Genomic DNA, 15,736 nt, shown 5'->3' on the forward strand with positions numbered 1-15,736 from the left:
CCAACATTGAAAAGAAAAAGGAAAAAAAAACTATCATTAAAGCCAACCACATATTAGCTTTCAAGTACCAAAATATAGGATAGAAAATTACAACAAGGAGTATGAAAGAGGAAAGATTTAACTTTCAACAGGCAAAGGTAAATATTGGGAGGGCCAGAATAATGATGCAGAATTATATAGATGAAAATCTTGTCAAGGCCTGATAGCAAATACAGTCCAGCAAAGGGCCAGGGAGAGTAATGTTGAGATCTTTGATGACTCTAGGCCATCTAGAAAGCACCAGTGATCCTCTAGACTTTAAAAAAAAAAAAAAAGAAAGGAGGGGGGCACTTTTTTGGTTGATAATTTTGGTCCTTGTTAGTGGCCTCTGTGCAGAAGAAGATGCCTTTATTCAAGAAAAGAAAACTGTTTACTGTTTTTGTTGTATCGGGGACATATGACAAAGCATTCAAATATAATGCAAATAATTGCAAACTGATGTATCCAGCAGTTTAAAAATGGAATAAATAACTTAGCTTTTACACATGGGCAACTCTTGCTAAAAAACTACAAATCAGAACTCTTCTGTTTGAATCTATTTTATTTTGTTAATAGATGAGCTAATATGATAGGCATTTAATTGTATAATGTATTATTGGCCATTTTCTTTGGCATAACATTAACTTTAAACAGTATTAATATTTAACATTTCGTAGTAGATACTACAAAGTTCTTATTTTTTTCAGCTGAACAGAAAATGTGCATTGATAGTAAATCTCTTTAAAGCGGGTTTTAAGATGCTCAGTATGCAAAACCTGTTCAATTTATACTGTTTGATCAGAAATACTCAAAATGCCACAGCATAATAAGGCAAATGCTATAAGATGACAATGATGCCAAAATTGTATTATGATTGTGTATTCAAATACAATGTATTGCATAATTGAGCATAGTTATATAATTTGAATATTTAAGAGAGCATTTAAAATGTGATAGGAAGCATCTAAGTACATCAACTTCTCAGGATGGTTAAATCAGAGAGCATAAAGTTGCAATTAATATTTGTTACTGAATGAAAAGCTAATTCAGACACAAGATTGCATGGAGAACATTTGTAGCCAACTCAAAATCATAGGCACTAACTTTGTGTCATTACATTTGAATCTGTATTAATTTGACTACCACATTTTTCTGTCCCTGAAAAACCACCTTTTGTTAGTTGAGTTAGAGCTCAGTGTTCTTAGGATGGATGCAGGATGCCCAGGATAGATGATGCTCTTTGTTCCGTGGACATCAGTTGTGCCCTTAATTCAGACCAGCGTTCACAGATAGGTGTGCCCATGATCGTGAGGGGAGCTGGTCCAGAAAGAATAAATGGAGCAGCTCAAATCCATCTCTGTTTCCAGGAAGACTGCCCAAAGGCTATGCCCCACTTAGTGTAAATCAGCCAGATCTTTTTGTCGAGGGAAGACAGTGCTGATCATGCAACTTATGTAGAAGATAAAGCTTGATTTCTTGTTAATAAATATTTTGGGGGTATACTTTTAAGTGAGCAAGAATTAAGATTCTGAGCTTTTCCAGCCCTCCCTGCACAGAGCTTTTTTTCTTCCATTACCAGTACTGAAATATTTGTTCTATTAAGAAGGAACTCTGGGAGTTAAAGAAAAGTTCTTTTTATTTCTAATTCTGCCTAAATTTTCAATGATGTGAACACAAGCCTAACAGACCAGGCTTATGGCATAGCCTAAAATTGGAGTAGAAACTTAAGCAATTTTTTTCTACTTCATTTTATGTAATGGTGACTTAATTAGGGGCTAAAGACAGGTGAAAGAAGTTGTCCCAATGCAGAGTACTTGATAGGTCAATTTTTTCAGAGATTTGTGCCATTGCAATTAAATAGGAAATGAAAAGACAAAATTTAACTAAAGATTTCCTGTATCTGTTAGTATGAAAACCAGATAAATTTCTCCAGAGGTCAAGATGTTCTCCAGAAGCTGACCACATCCAATTATTTCCAGCCTACACCCAACATGAATCTTATGCTCCTGCAGGCAAATATAATTATTACAGGCAGAGAATGGTATGTTTATTTCCACCTCGATGACTTGCTGATGACAACAGATTCTGTATTCTGGATCTCTTCTTTTCCTGAAATTCTCTTTCTTAGCCCATTTTTCAAAACTCCACTGAGGTTCCAAATTCCTGTGATGAATTTAGCTCATTTTCTTACTCATCCTTCTTTTGCATGTATTTTTAAAATTTTAATATGCATTTTATCACAAGTATTTTGATACCTTAAAATATTTAATATTTTAATATCTTAAATTATCCTAGTTTTTGGTTTCCTGTATCATTACAAATATATTAGTACATAATTCTAATTAATATATGTAATTTTCCCTTTATACTAATTCATGCACTTATACCTTGTCTTCCCAACCAAAACAATCTGGATCCTCATAGACAGGATCATATTTGACTTTTATATTTTTTTACCCTCAAGCTGTACAGAAAAGTGCCTATAAATAATGGATGTTTAATAATGGTGGTCTTAATGATAACTAATATATACTGAGCACTTCCTATGGGCTAGGTATTGTACATGCTAAGTTCTGAACAGTAATATCTTCTGATCATCGCAATAATCCTGCTTAACAGGTTCTATTTTCATTCTCATCTTAACTGGGGTAGAATGTGATCAGTAACATGATTGCGGGCACAGAATTGGTAACCAGCTTCAAACAGGTATGCTTGAACACCGTCCATGTTTTCAGGCATACTCAGCAGATTAATTAGCTCCACAAAAAGCCAGAAGATGCAAGAGCCAAGTGACATTTAACTCAATATGCCATAAAGGTTAGAGAAGCTGCATTTTTATAGTTTCACTTTACAGAGAACTGGGCTCACTGTGACAAACCAGCAACTTGCTATGCCAGCTAGTGCATGCCTACGTGTCATTGCCCACACTGCAGTCACATCTTGGAGAGTGCACTTCCACCCCACAGCCCCACACCCACCTACAAATCTCTTGTTCATCCTTCAAAACCAAGCTAACATGTTATTACCTCTCTGAAACTGTCCTTAAATTTCCTAGGCAGAGGTAACCTCTTCTCTCTCCTCTGGTTTTCCTCCATTTTATCCATACATTTGCCATAGCATTTTCTATTGTATAGTCATTTACCTTCTCAGTTCAAGAGCCTGAATTCCCTAATAGCAAGTAGGGAGGGCTTGTTACCTTTACCTCTACTGCCTGGCAGAGGGATTAGTACAACAGTGATGTAAATAAATAGGTCTTAAATGAGTTACTGAAAAAAAAAACATGTAGGTTATACTTGAAGTTAGCTGTCTCAACTCCAGAAATGGCACATTCTGTTCCCGTTCTCCGGCATCTCCCCAAACTTTACATTACCAGAATCTCTGGAAGAGCAAAAAAACTCATCTTCAAAGAAAATTCCTTAAAACCTTCCAAGGACTGGAGGTTCTCTTTCATAATCATTTCATTGGTGGGAGGGTAAAGGGAGGAAGGAAGAGGGCAGTTTATTTTCCTGAATGACATTATATCTAAAGACTCTGGAAAGTGATAAGTGCCATTTAGCACTCTTTTATTTCAAGTGTCTGTGATGCGAAGAGTGTTTGCTTCTGAAGGCTGAGCAGCCTCATTGGAGTCTAATATTAGATGTGATATAAGATGTGCATGTCTTTTACATTATGAGGCTTTATGTTTCAGACCCCTATATCTTGCCTGTATATATTTGACAGCTGCTGTCCTGCAAGGCAATGGCCAGTAAGAGGCATGATTGCACTAAATTGGAAGCATGAGGCAAGAGGGTGTGTTTTTATTAGGGGGGCAGGGAAGAAATTTGAGGGTAGTAAGTTAGAAGAAATCATCCACAGATGCTGATCTCTGTTGGTTAGTGGATGTGATTTTTGAATTGTGGTAATTCCTGTTTCTGTGACAGTTCATCAAAAATCGAGGGCACTACTTTTGAAAATTACCCATGGTTTCATTTCCAAACTCGATGCAGACTCTGTGCTTTTGATTATTAGAATTATTCAACTCACTCTGTGGGGCAATGAGGAGGGGCATTGATAAATCCTACCCCAACCGATATTCTGTAAGAGATTCGTTATGGAAGCATGAGGTTGCAGAGTAAACTCCATCACTTTCTAACAAGCATTATCTAAACACACAGTGACAACTGATGAGTGAGCCAGAGTGACAATTTGGAAATTCATTTCTCTCCTTCAGAAATGTGTATGTGGGTTGGGAGCAGTAGAACTAAAAAATGTGGAGACAATTTTTTTTCTAATTTTATTAAGCATTTCTAGATGAATTGTGGAAAGGCACTCAGCAGATGTCTACAGGTGTCTCTCTTTCCCCAAAGACCTCTTTTAAAGTCATATGAAACACATCTCATACCAGCTTGCCAGTGGGTGAGGAGGAGACAATACTCAGTTAACACCAAGTTGATAGCTCCTTTAGCAAAGCTAAATCTTGAAAGCTGCTTTTCTTTCATTCTACCAAGAACTGGCTGGGGTTGAGTCCCAGCTTTTCTTCAGGGATAGGGGAACTCTCAGATGGAAACTGTGTAGATGGAAGATGTGTGGAAAAGGAGAAATGAGTTTACATTGGCTCCATCTACTGCAGGAAAATCATTTCTCCGCTGGTCTCACGTATAGCTGGCCACCCTCCTGATCTTGCTAAAGGGGCACATGAGCGCCATTGTTAAGAGATGGGGCTTAAAATGTAAGAAGGATTTCAAGAGAAGTGAGCTGCAGATATACATAGGAACATGTCAGGAATTATTTAAGTGGCTGGTAATAAGAGTATCATGCTACCAACACTGAACAGTTTATCACATAAATATAATTGTCTTCTTTTAGAAGAAGAATAAAAGCTGACTCCATATGTTACATATTATTTAAAATTGTTTCAGCAAGATGTATTAGTCCCATAGAAGAAGCAATTCTTCTACCAAAGGACAACAGCAGTTTTATTGTATAACGTTGTCATTTGTTTAATTTGTTTGTTCCCAGTAGCAGTTTTACAGATTTTTATCAACTGTTACTTTTATAGAAAGTTGAGTTACTCATGATAGATACTGCTGGCATTCATAAAGACAGAAATGTGGGGTGGGGAAGGTCAGAAAGGTAGATGGTGTGGATTTTCCTCAAGAAATTTGCTTAAGCCAACCCTTCCGAATTCTTAGAGAAATGAAAAATTATTGTAGGGAGTTAGGTTCTGTTTGGGACATATCTAAGATTTTTGTGTGAGATGATTTAAACATGATCAAGTTAAAGCTCAGCCTAGAAGGCCTCTTGTGAACAAAGACAAACAATTACTTCTATTCAGAAATTATTCTGAGTAAATGGGAATTCTCCAAGGTTTTATGTTTTTGTATTTGAACCAATTACCACAGAACACTAATTTTATAGTTCTATGTCTACTACCAATTTTTAGGTATTTTATTGGTTAAGAAAACCAGTTTCTTCTGTCATTTCTCACAATTTCAACTAAACTTTACTGGTTAGCTAAATGAAGTGAAACTCTTCTAGGTAAATTTGGAAATTTTGGAATTTTAAAATGGAAACATTTTAGTTTGCATTCTCCTTTGATTGATAGATTTAGTACATACAGAATAAGAAAATGCCACCCAAGAGTAGCCATTAATATTTTTTGAATTGTTAAAGATACATTCTATTGCAGTTTCACAACACTGAAAGCAAGTGTCCAAAATTACCTAAATAAAGCTGTCCCAACAGGGTAGATGAAAAGCTGGCCAGAGAATCAGTGCTAAAGACCAGTCTTCTTTGGTATCAAGGTATCTAGACATTCACAATCTGTTCATTTGTAGCATTCTGGCAGACTTAAGACTGTAGAAGAGAATAGCAATGCTTATTGCTATGTAATCTGGATAATTAGAGCATTTAGAAATCTGGCAATAGGCCAGCTGTGATGGCTCATGTCTGTAATCCCAGCCTTTTGAGAGGCCGAGGTATGTGTGTCACTTGAATTCAGGAGTTCGAGACCACCCTGGCCAACATGGCAAAACCCCATCTCTACTAAAAATGCAAAAATTAGCCAGGCTTGTTGGTGGGCACGTGTAATCCCAGCTATTTGGGATGCTGAGGCAGAAGAATTGCTTAAACCCCTGGGGGGCGGAGACTGCAGTGAGTGAGATCATGCCACTATACACTGGCCTGGGCAACAGTATGAGACTCTGTCTCAAAATATGTGTGTGTGGGGGGGGGGGGGGGGGTGTGTGTAGACACACAATACATAGCTACAAAAGCCAATTGAAGTCAAACTGGAATTCTGCAAAGCAATCTTTATGAATGTGAGTAAGTCAGGTCATATTAGGGTGGTGCAAAAGTAATTGCGATTTGACAGTTACCTTTGCACCAACATAATCCATCTTTTATTCTCAGTGAAAGATTTTAAATCTACATTTCTTGAATAATTTGGAAAATAAAATATGGTCACATCAGAATGAGTGGCAGGTAAAATCTCTAATTATAAATTGGATCAAATAATTTATATTTGATTTTGGAATGTCTTGCTAGTATCTTTGTGCATGTATTTTACTTTTTGCTATTAAAACATTTTCTAAACAAACTGATAAAGATGTAGAGAGATGGATCAGAAACATACTGAGTGTTAAACAATCATCCCGAGGTTTAAAATGTTCTTTCTAAATTTAGACAAATGCAAGATAAATCCCACAGGAAGTTCGCAATTCCATAGATGTCTAAAACTAAAAGAATGCAGAGATTTTCTCAGTTCCATGCCCTTTCTGATAATTATATAGTGACTGAGTAGAGAATTATAAAAACACCCCACCATGACCTTGTGCAACTATGTTGCTGTTTATTGAAAGAATACTTAAAACTTTTTTTGTCAAAAGAATATTTTAAAACTCTATTTAAGAATAGTTAACTGCTCTAAAATTTAATACAAAAATATGCAAAGAAAAATTCCATCATCTAGTCATTTTGTAAATATAAATAAATATGTTAATATTTAGTGAACAACACCATTCTAGATGGCCATGTGTTTGTGTAGAAAGATGAATAGAGATGAATAGTCAGATTAAAATATGATTCTGCCACAGTGGTTATTCCTTAGCAAAAATGTTTTATGTTCAGTTCTACTTGAATTTTAAAAAGAAAAAGAAATTAAATGAACTTGAAAAATGACTGAACTTCAAATAAATGTTTATTTGATCCAAGAAATATTAGCTTCTGAAAGATAACCTAACCTTAAGAAAAACGCTAAGAATTTAGAGTCCTTAAAAAAAGTGTTTTTATTTTAGACCAAATCTTTCTTTCCTCATTTATGAGTGAATTAGTACATTATTCTTCCTTCCTGATAGTCTTTTGAGTTATGTAGAATTTTACTATTGAAAACATTATACTATTTACATTTATAAATATATCCCTAATATTGTTTGGTCTTGTTCTACGCTGCACAGGAAATATGTCCACCCCTTCCTTGTTTTACTAAGTTTACTCTGCAGAAAAAGTGCCTCACTGCAATTTTGTGTTTATTAGATTTGATCATTCAGTCACTTTTCCAGAAAGAAACATGGGTAGGCGACTCTCTAGTTTCTGAATGTTTCACAATGTCTGCAAATGGTCTTATACTTGAAGAACACGTCATGGTATAAAATCATATATCCTATATTTAAAATTCTCTAAATTTTGCACACCTTTCCAGCTAGCACTCAGTGTTGCTGTGAAGTTTTCTGAGGTCATTCCTCCCACCGCACCCTTGGCTAATATGATTTACCTGTACTGCCTGGAACACCATATGGCGATATTTTTAATCCCTAGATTTTAGTAGGTACACTAGGATTTGTTGGATTAATCATTCTATGTCAAATTTTCCTGGGACTAAATGTATCACTTTATTAAGCAGATTTAAGTTCTTCTCTATTTTCAAAACTTTTCTTCTATTACATCTTTAATATTTTTTTCTGTTTAATTTGCCCTATTCTTTTCTTGGAGAGAACTAGTCCTATTTTTCTTGTGTACTGTAATCACTTTTATTCATGTACATACAACTATTCTTAGACATATTTTATGTCTTTAATCTTTTTTCTTTTCATTTTGTATAATTTCTTCTACTTTGTATACCATTCTGGGTTTTCATTCATGCATATTGTATTTTGCTTCTACTTTGACATTTATAGGGATTTTTAAATCCCACCAATTTCCTGAACTCGACCCACTGCTTTTCATCTTTTTGAATACTTACAGTTCTTTTTAAACACTCTTTCTGATGTATAATATGTAAGTATTTTTTTTTAACTATAGGTAACTATTTGTCTGAATTCCACTGGTTTCTTGAATAATTCATCTTCTAATGTATAGCCCTTCTTCTTTTTACTTGGGTCTAATTGATGATCCCATGTTGTTTCTGTGATTTGCTATTTTTTCTTGAAAAAGGCCATTTACTCAATTACTCTAATTCTTACATAGGGCCATTTTATTCAATCTCAGTCTCTCTCTCTCACTCTCACTCTCTCTCGCTCTCTCTCTCCCCCTCTCTCTCTCGCTCTCTCTCTCCCCCCCCACCCTGACTCTTCCCCCTCCCTCTCTCCAACACAGCTCTGTGTGTCAGAATCTATAGATTTCTGTTCCCTCTTCCTCTTTCATGCAGCTTCCTCTTTGGCACTGTTCCTATGTGATGATCCCGAGGAATGGGCAATACAATGATTTTGCCTTCAGCATCACCTCCCTTGACTTTCTGTGGCATGAAATTTCTAGGGTATTTCCCTACTCATAGGGTGCACCCATGCCCGTGTCCTGATACTCTAATCGGTTTGTCAGATATTACTCTCAAAACTATGATCCTTTTAAGGAAACTTCTTTCTTCTGCCATTTTTGAAGTTTGTATTGGCTCTCAGATTCTTCCCTCATCTTGGTGCAGACTTTGATTTCTATTTTTACAGTGTTTCACAGTGCATATGACTATGTATGGTTTGATGCTGTGGCTATTTTTGTTTTATTAAAGATTGAGGGGTTGTACTGTTTGTGTTGTGGCTCTCTACTTTTCAGTGTTTGTTGGTTTGGGAATGTTTTGAAAGAAATTAGTTCTGATTCTTTTCAATGAAATAATCTATGACCTGAGCTCTTATGGACTTCTAAAGTTTGTACCATTGTGTTTTTGTCTTACTTCAAACATTCCTTTAAAAAAAAAAAAAAAAGCCTCTTTCCCTCTATTGAATTAATTTAAACAAATAAAATATATTATTTTTCCTAAACACCCCTTGCTTTAGTTAACTTTTCCTTTCCCATAATAAAGGATGAAGATCTTCCTTTCCTTTGTCTTCTCTCTTTCACGGTAGTTTCTGGAATACCAGCCCTTCCATCAGAACTGGATGGAGACCTGTGGACACCCCTGATAGGCTAAAGATTTTTCACTATGGTCAGTTGACCTCCAGAACTAGCCAACAATCCATCACTTCATTAAACTGATATTTATTAAGTTTTTTTAGAGGCAAGCCCTAATATTGAGTGATAGAAGAGCAGAACATAAGTCTACTGTTGTTAGCACCTCAACTGACTGTACCCACTAAATCAAAAGCCTTTCTCTTAACTGGACTCACCTTCCTTTTATCTTTCTACTCAAAGATAATCATTTAGAATTTTAAACTTCTTCCTTCTTTCCAAACAGTTTATTTAAAAAGGGTATGTAATTGCCCCCCTAATAGAATCTCTAGTAATATAAATTCCTCCCACTCATTAGATTTCAGTGATGTTTTACAGTCCCTTTTGGACAGAAGCTCTGGTGCACCAATGGCATCTGCTCTCTACCTCTCCATCTTACTATCTTCCCTTCACTACATTCTGGAGAAGCCATCTCAGTTGCTCTAAGTACTTATTTGTTTGCCTTTTTCTAAATATTGGAGAAAATTTAAGCTTTCTATTTTTTTAATAGCACACTCCACTGCATCGCAATTTGTTTTTGTGAATGGAAGAGACAGGTGTAGATTCTTTTTTAAATTTTATTTTAAGTTCTGGGATACATGTGCAGAACATGCTGGTTTCCTGCATAGGTATACGTGTGCCATAGTGGTTTGCTGCATCTATTTCCCAGTCCTCTAAGCTCCTTCCCCTCACCCACCACCCCTAACAGGCCCTGGTAGGTATTGTTCCCCTCCCTATGTCCATGTGATCATTTCACCTACCACTTATGAGTGAGAACATGCAGTGTTTGGTTTTCTGTTCCTGTGTTTGTTTGCTGAGGATGATGGCTTCCAGCTTCATCCATGTCTCTGAAGGACATAATCTCATTTCTTTTTATGGCTACATAGTATTCCATGGAATTTTTTTTTAAATATGTATATTATTGCATCTTAGGTTTTGGGATACATGTGAAGAACATGCAAGATTGTTGCATAGGTACATACATGGCAGTGTGGTTTGCTGCCTTCCTCCCTGTCACCTGTATCTGGCATTTCTCCCCATGTTGTCCTTCCCTAACTCCCCACTCCCTGCTGTCTCTCCCCTAGTTCCCCCCCACAGACCCCAGTGTGTGATGCTCCTCTCCCTGTGTCCATGTGTTCTCATTGTTCAACACCCACCTATGAGTGAGAACATGTGGTGTTTAATTTTCTGTTCTTGTGTCAGTTTGCTGAGAATGATGGTTTCCAGGTTCATCCATGTCCCTACAAAGGACATGAACTCATCACTTTTTATGGCTGCATAGTATTCCATGGTGTATATGTGCCACATTTTCCTTGTCCAGTCTATCATTGATGGGCATTTGGGTTGGTTCCAAGTCTTTGCTATTGTAAACAGTGCTGCAGAGAACATTCGTGTGCATGTGTCCTTACAACAGAACAATTTATAATCCTTTGGAGATATACCCAGTAATGGGATTGCTGGGTCAAATGGAATTTCTATATCTAAGTCCTTGAGGAATTGCCACAATGTATTCCACAATGTTTGAACTAATTTACACTCCCACCAACAGTGTAAAAGTGTTCCTATTTCTCCACATCCTCTCCAGCATCTGTTGTCTCTGGATTATTTAATGATTTTCATTCTAACTGGCGTGAGATGGTATCTCAATGTGGTTTTGATTGGCATGTCTCTAATGACCAGTGACAACGAGCATTTTTTCATATGTTTATTGGCCTCATATATGTCTTCTTTTGTAAAGTGTCTGTTCATATCCTTCGCCCACTTTTGAATGGGCTTGTTTTTTGTTTTTTTCTTGTAAATCTGTTTTAGTTCTTTGTAGATTCTGGATATTAGCCCTTTGTCAGATGGGTAGATTACATAATTTTTTCCCATTCTGTTGGTTGCTGATTCACTCTAGTGATTATTTCTTTTGCTGTGCAGAAGCTCTGGAGTTTAATTAGATCCCATTTGTCTATTGTGGCTTTTGTTGCCAGTGCTTTTGGTGTTTTAGCCATGAAGTCCTTGCCTATGCCTGTGTCCTGAATGCTTTTGCCTAGATTTTCTTCTAGGGTTTTTATGGTGTTAGGTCTTATGTTTAAGTCTTTAATCCATCTGGAGTTAATTTTCGTGTAAGGTGTCAGGAAGGGGTCCAGTTTCTGCTTTCTGTACATGACTAGCCAGTTTTCCCAATACCATTTATTGAACAGGGAATCCTTTCCCCATTGCTTGTTTTTGTCAGGTGTCAAAAATCACACCTCGGTGTTGCCTCTGAGGCCTCTGTTCTGTTCCATTGGTCTATATCTCTGTTTTGGTACCAGTACCATGCTATTTTGACTAATGTAGCCTTGTAGTATAGTTTGAAATCAGGTAGTGTGATGCCTCCTACTTTGTTCTTTCTGCTTAGAATTTTCTTGGCAATGTGGGCTCTCTTTTGGTTCCATATGAAGTTTAAGGTGGTTTTTTCCAGTTCTGTGAAGAAGGTCATTGGTAGCTTGGTGGGGATAGCATTGAATCTATAAATTACTTTGGGCAGTATGGCCATTTTCACGATGTTGATTCTTCCTAACCATGAGCATGGAATGTTTCTCCATCTGTTTGTGTCTTCTTTTATTTCTTTGAGCAGTAGTTTGTAGTTCTCCTTGAAGAGGTCCTTTACGTTCCTTGTTAGTTGTATTCCTAGGTATTTTATTCTCTTTGTAGCAATTGTGAATGGCAGTTCGTTCTTGATTTGGCTCTCTTTAAGTCTGTTATTGGTGTATAGGAATGCTTGTGATTTTTGCACATTGATTTTGTATCCTGAGACTTTGCTGAAGTTGCTTATCAGTTTCAGGAGATTTTGGGCTGAGATGATGGGGTCTTCTAAATATACAATTATGTCATCTGCAAATAGAGACAATTTGACTTCCTTCTTCCATGGAAATTTTTAGCTACTTAAATTGACTTGTATACACTCTGAGCATGCCCATCAGGAATTCTCCCACAAACAAACATCTCCCTTACTGTGGTAAGCAATAAATGATTCTGGAACCTGTTCTTTTCTGCCCAGTTTAACCCCTCTGCTTTTTGGATTGGGCAAGTTTTCTATACTCTTTAATAAATTTGTTTTTATGTTTGTTGTCAACCAGCTGACATTTTCTATGCCCTTTGTGTAGCCTACTTCCTGATGCAAGACATTGGGTCAAGACTTTTAAAAGGCCTTCACTTCCCTTTTGCTGATTCATCTTAATTATTTCACCTACTAAACTGGCATGAAAAAAAAAAAAACATACCTTTGGGCCCTCCTCCCTACCCACTACTTCCTCAGAAAACTTGCAAGTTCAGCAAGCATCACTTGTGATCAAATTTCTCTCATACCTACATTTCCAACCCATAGTACCCACCTTTCAACATATCATTTGAAGTGTGATTTTCATTGCCTGAAGATATAACGCCACTTGAGTAGTCACTGGTCACTGGAATGATAGAGAAATTTGATTGTTGCTCCAAGAGATCTACTTTCTGCGTGTACTCTACTGCTTATAGATGTTGACTGCTTTTGCTTTCCAAAGGTGACAAGTTTATGTCATTTCTAATACCTGCTTTTTACCTGTCTCAATCACAACAACTATAATAGCATTTCTTGTACACTTATTATTTGCCAGGCATCAAACTGTGGACTTTATTTATGTTATCTCATTTAGTTATCACAGAGCACAACGAAGTAGACATTATTATCTCAGTAGTTTTGGTAAGGAAACTGAGACTTAGTGAGTTTAACTTACCCAAGGTCCCCAACTTGTTTGTGACAGAGCCAGCACTCAAGCCTGGGGTTGATGGACTCTAAAGTCAATGTGCTCTTAGCCATTATGCATATCATTGCCTTAAATCCCATCACTTTTAGGTCTAGGGTAGGCTTATGGAGTCTGCAGCTACTCTCTTCTCAACAAACATTGATCAAATGACTATGATATCCCAGAAGTAAAGTAACAGAATATAAAGATGGATAGGATGAGGTTCCTGTTCAAAAGACTTTTGGAGGTAGTGAAAAACAGAAGCACTAAAGCTTGGAAGTAATTTTATTCATGAAAAATAAAGTGAAACTGTTAAAAAAGCAAAATTATGCTATCATATAATGAGTGAAGTGTATTTTTTTAGATATTACTTTATGTGTGTTTAATTTCATAACTCGGCAAGATTCATTTTGGCAGAAAGGTGTGTCTCATCATATGATTCTAGAATATAGAATACAGTGTAAAACAGGATACTTGACTTGCACAGAAAAATATTGGTGAAGACAATGAGGATTAAAATTCCTTTTGTATTTGCTCCATAAAGCAGTCACTGCTTTCTTACTGCCCTTGATTCACCTGAATGTCCATACCCCGACTGTTTAGCTCATTTCCACGTGCATGCCTCATTTCCCCTTTTTGAGAGAAAACACTATCTTTTAAATTTTTTCTTAATTTTCACAATATGTTTTCCATAGCGGGCAAAATGCTAACAGGCAAAATTTCTGTTTCTCTTTAATTTCCGATTAAGAAGTAGCTCCACACTGCCATGTGTGTACCTATGCAACAATCTTGCATGTCCTTCACATGTACCCCCAAACCTAAAATGCAATAAAAAAAAAAAGAAGTAGCTCTAGAATCACTTAGCACACACTTTTGCTCTGTTCTCTTAGTAGTATTACAGCACGAAGCTACCCTGTTAGTTGTCCTGTCTCTCTCTATGAGCAGAAGGACCTTGCAGTGTTACTCACCACTATATCCTCAAAGACTGACGCCACGATAGGAGTTTAATAACTGCTGTGTGATTATAGGGGTAAATAAAAAGATTTGGGACAACAGCCAGATTATCCCTCGCTCCTGTCCTTCAGGCCACTCCTTTCTTAACCTCTGCATGAAGGACATCATGTCTCAGCTGCCTGGTTCTTTCTTTTCCCCACCCCCACCCATCTACTCCTCCTAGGCATCTTTATGGAATCTAAGTCCTGATTAGCAATCCTTTCAGAATCACCTTTTATAATGTTTTTTTTTTTTTTATTGTCTTCATTTTCTAGTAGATTACAAAATAATCGAAAGCAGATTGTGTCTTTTATTTTGTCACTAACAGCATCTAGCATATTACTTGGGCTCTCGCTAGATATTTTTCCAATGGATAATTGTTGAATGCTTTTTATTGGCAAAAAGAAAAAAAATTAAGGTTTGTACATGTGCCATGCATAGCTGCACATTTTTTATGAAGTAATGAGTATTGTTGTTGCTGTTACTTCAAAGACTTAATAATTAATACAGGTATGTTTTCTCTCTCTTGATTCAGTAGCTATTGCAGATGATAACTTCATTTGAGAAACAAAAATTTTCATTTTATCATTTATTTCTTACCCAGGAGTTATGGCTTCATAAAAATTTGTCATCCAAGCCAGGTTCTTATTCTCCTAGTGAGACCTATGTGAGTTTGGGGTATCGTGTACATAGGAGCTAAAATACATATATATACACACACACACAATATATATATATATATATTTTGTAAATTTCCAAAAGTGCACATTTGGTCTGCATGCATCTATCTCACTATTCACAGTTACTTGATTATTGTTCCTACTAATTCTTTCCAACGAATTCTATCCAGAGGATCCACTTCCCCAATCCACTTGACTTTGCTTTCTATTTTTCAGTAAAGTTTACAAAACACATATATTAAACATAAGATTAGATTGTGACATTCAGACCGTTCATTTCTAGGCACAAAGCAACATGTGCTTAAAAAATGGGATCCTGGAACCACAGTAGTTTGGGGTAAATTCATGCCATGCTGTGCAAAAATGGCACAGCCTTGAATTGGTTAAAATACTTGAGGGCTCTGATTCCTCAACTACAAAATAAAGCTAATAATACTTCCTAATTTATAAAGTTTTAATATAAAACTCAAGCAAAATAGATGACTATTATTATTGTTATTATACAAGTGTTGCTTGGACAAGATTTTTATAATTCTGTTTTAAGAAGGATATGTGTCTGAAGAAACTTTCTTTTATCACTTTACTTTGCCTGAATAAAGCACTATAATCCATTTCTCAGTTTCACATATTATCTATTAAATTTAATATTTCCTGAATAGTATGACCTTTCAGAATGGCAGTCAAATACCATTCAGTAATTCCCTCTTTTTTTTCTGACAATCCTATATATACTTGTTTGTTTATAAACAATTCATTTTTAAAATTATACTCTCATAAGTGAAGTGTCTTTATTTTTCAGATATTTGTTACTTTATATGTGTTTAATTTCATAACTCAGGAAGAAATTATAGCATCATTTTGGAAAATCTCCAGTCAAACCCTGATCTTTGCCTATGATGTATC

At 36.2% G+C, this 15,736-nt stretch overlaps 1 protein-coding gene across 7 annotated transcripts in view; it reads left to right on the forward strand.

Annotated features, from left to right (window-relative positions):
- ARHGAP15 (Rho GTPase activating protein 15) overlaps positions 1-15,736 on the forward strand; it is a 637,215-nt gene that overhangs the window by 438,047 nt on the left and 183,432 nt on the right. The window contains exon 13 of one of the 7 annotated variants that reach the window (XM_032286214.1): positions 2,841-3,414. The exons of the other annotated variants lie outside the window; for them this stretch is intronic. Coding sequence (XP_032142105.1) covers positions 2,841-3,052 — 212 coding nt within the window. The 3' untranslated portion in view covers positions 3,053-3,414. Of the gene's footprint in view, positions 1-2,840; positions 3,415-15,736 lie in introns of those variants that run through there. 7 annotated transcript variants of the gene reach the window in all.

This window comes from Sapajus apella, unplaced genomic scaffold (assembly GCF_009761245.1).
Source record: "Sapajus apella isolate SASKATOON/1434 unplaced genomic scaffold, GSC_monkey_1.0 scaffold18, whole genome shotgun sequence".
Taxonomy (NCBI): domain Eukaryota; kingdom Metazoa; phylum Chordata; class Mammalia; order Primates; family Cebidae; genus Sapajus; species Sapajus apella.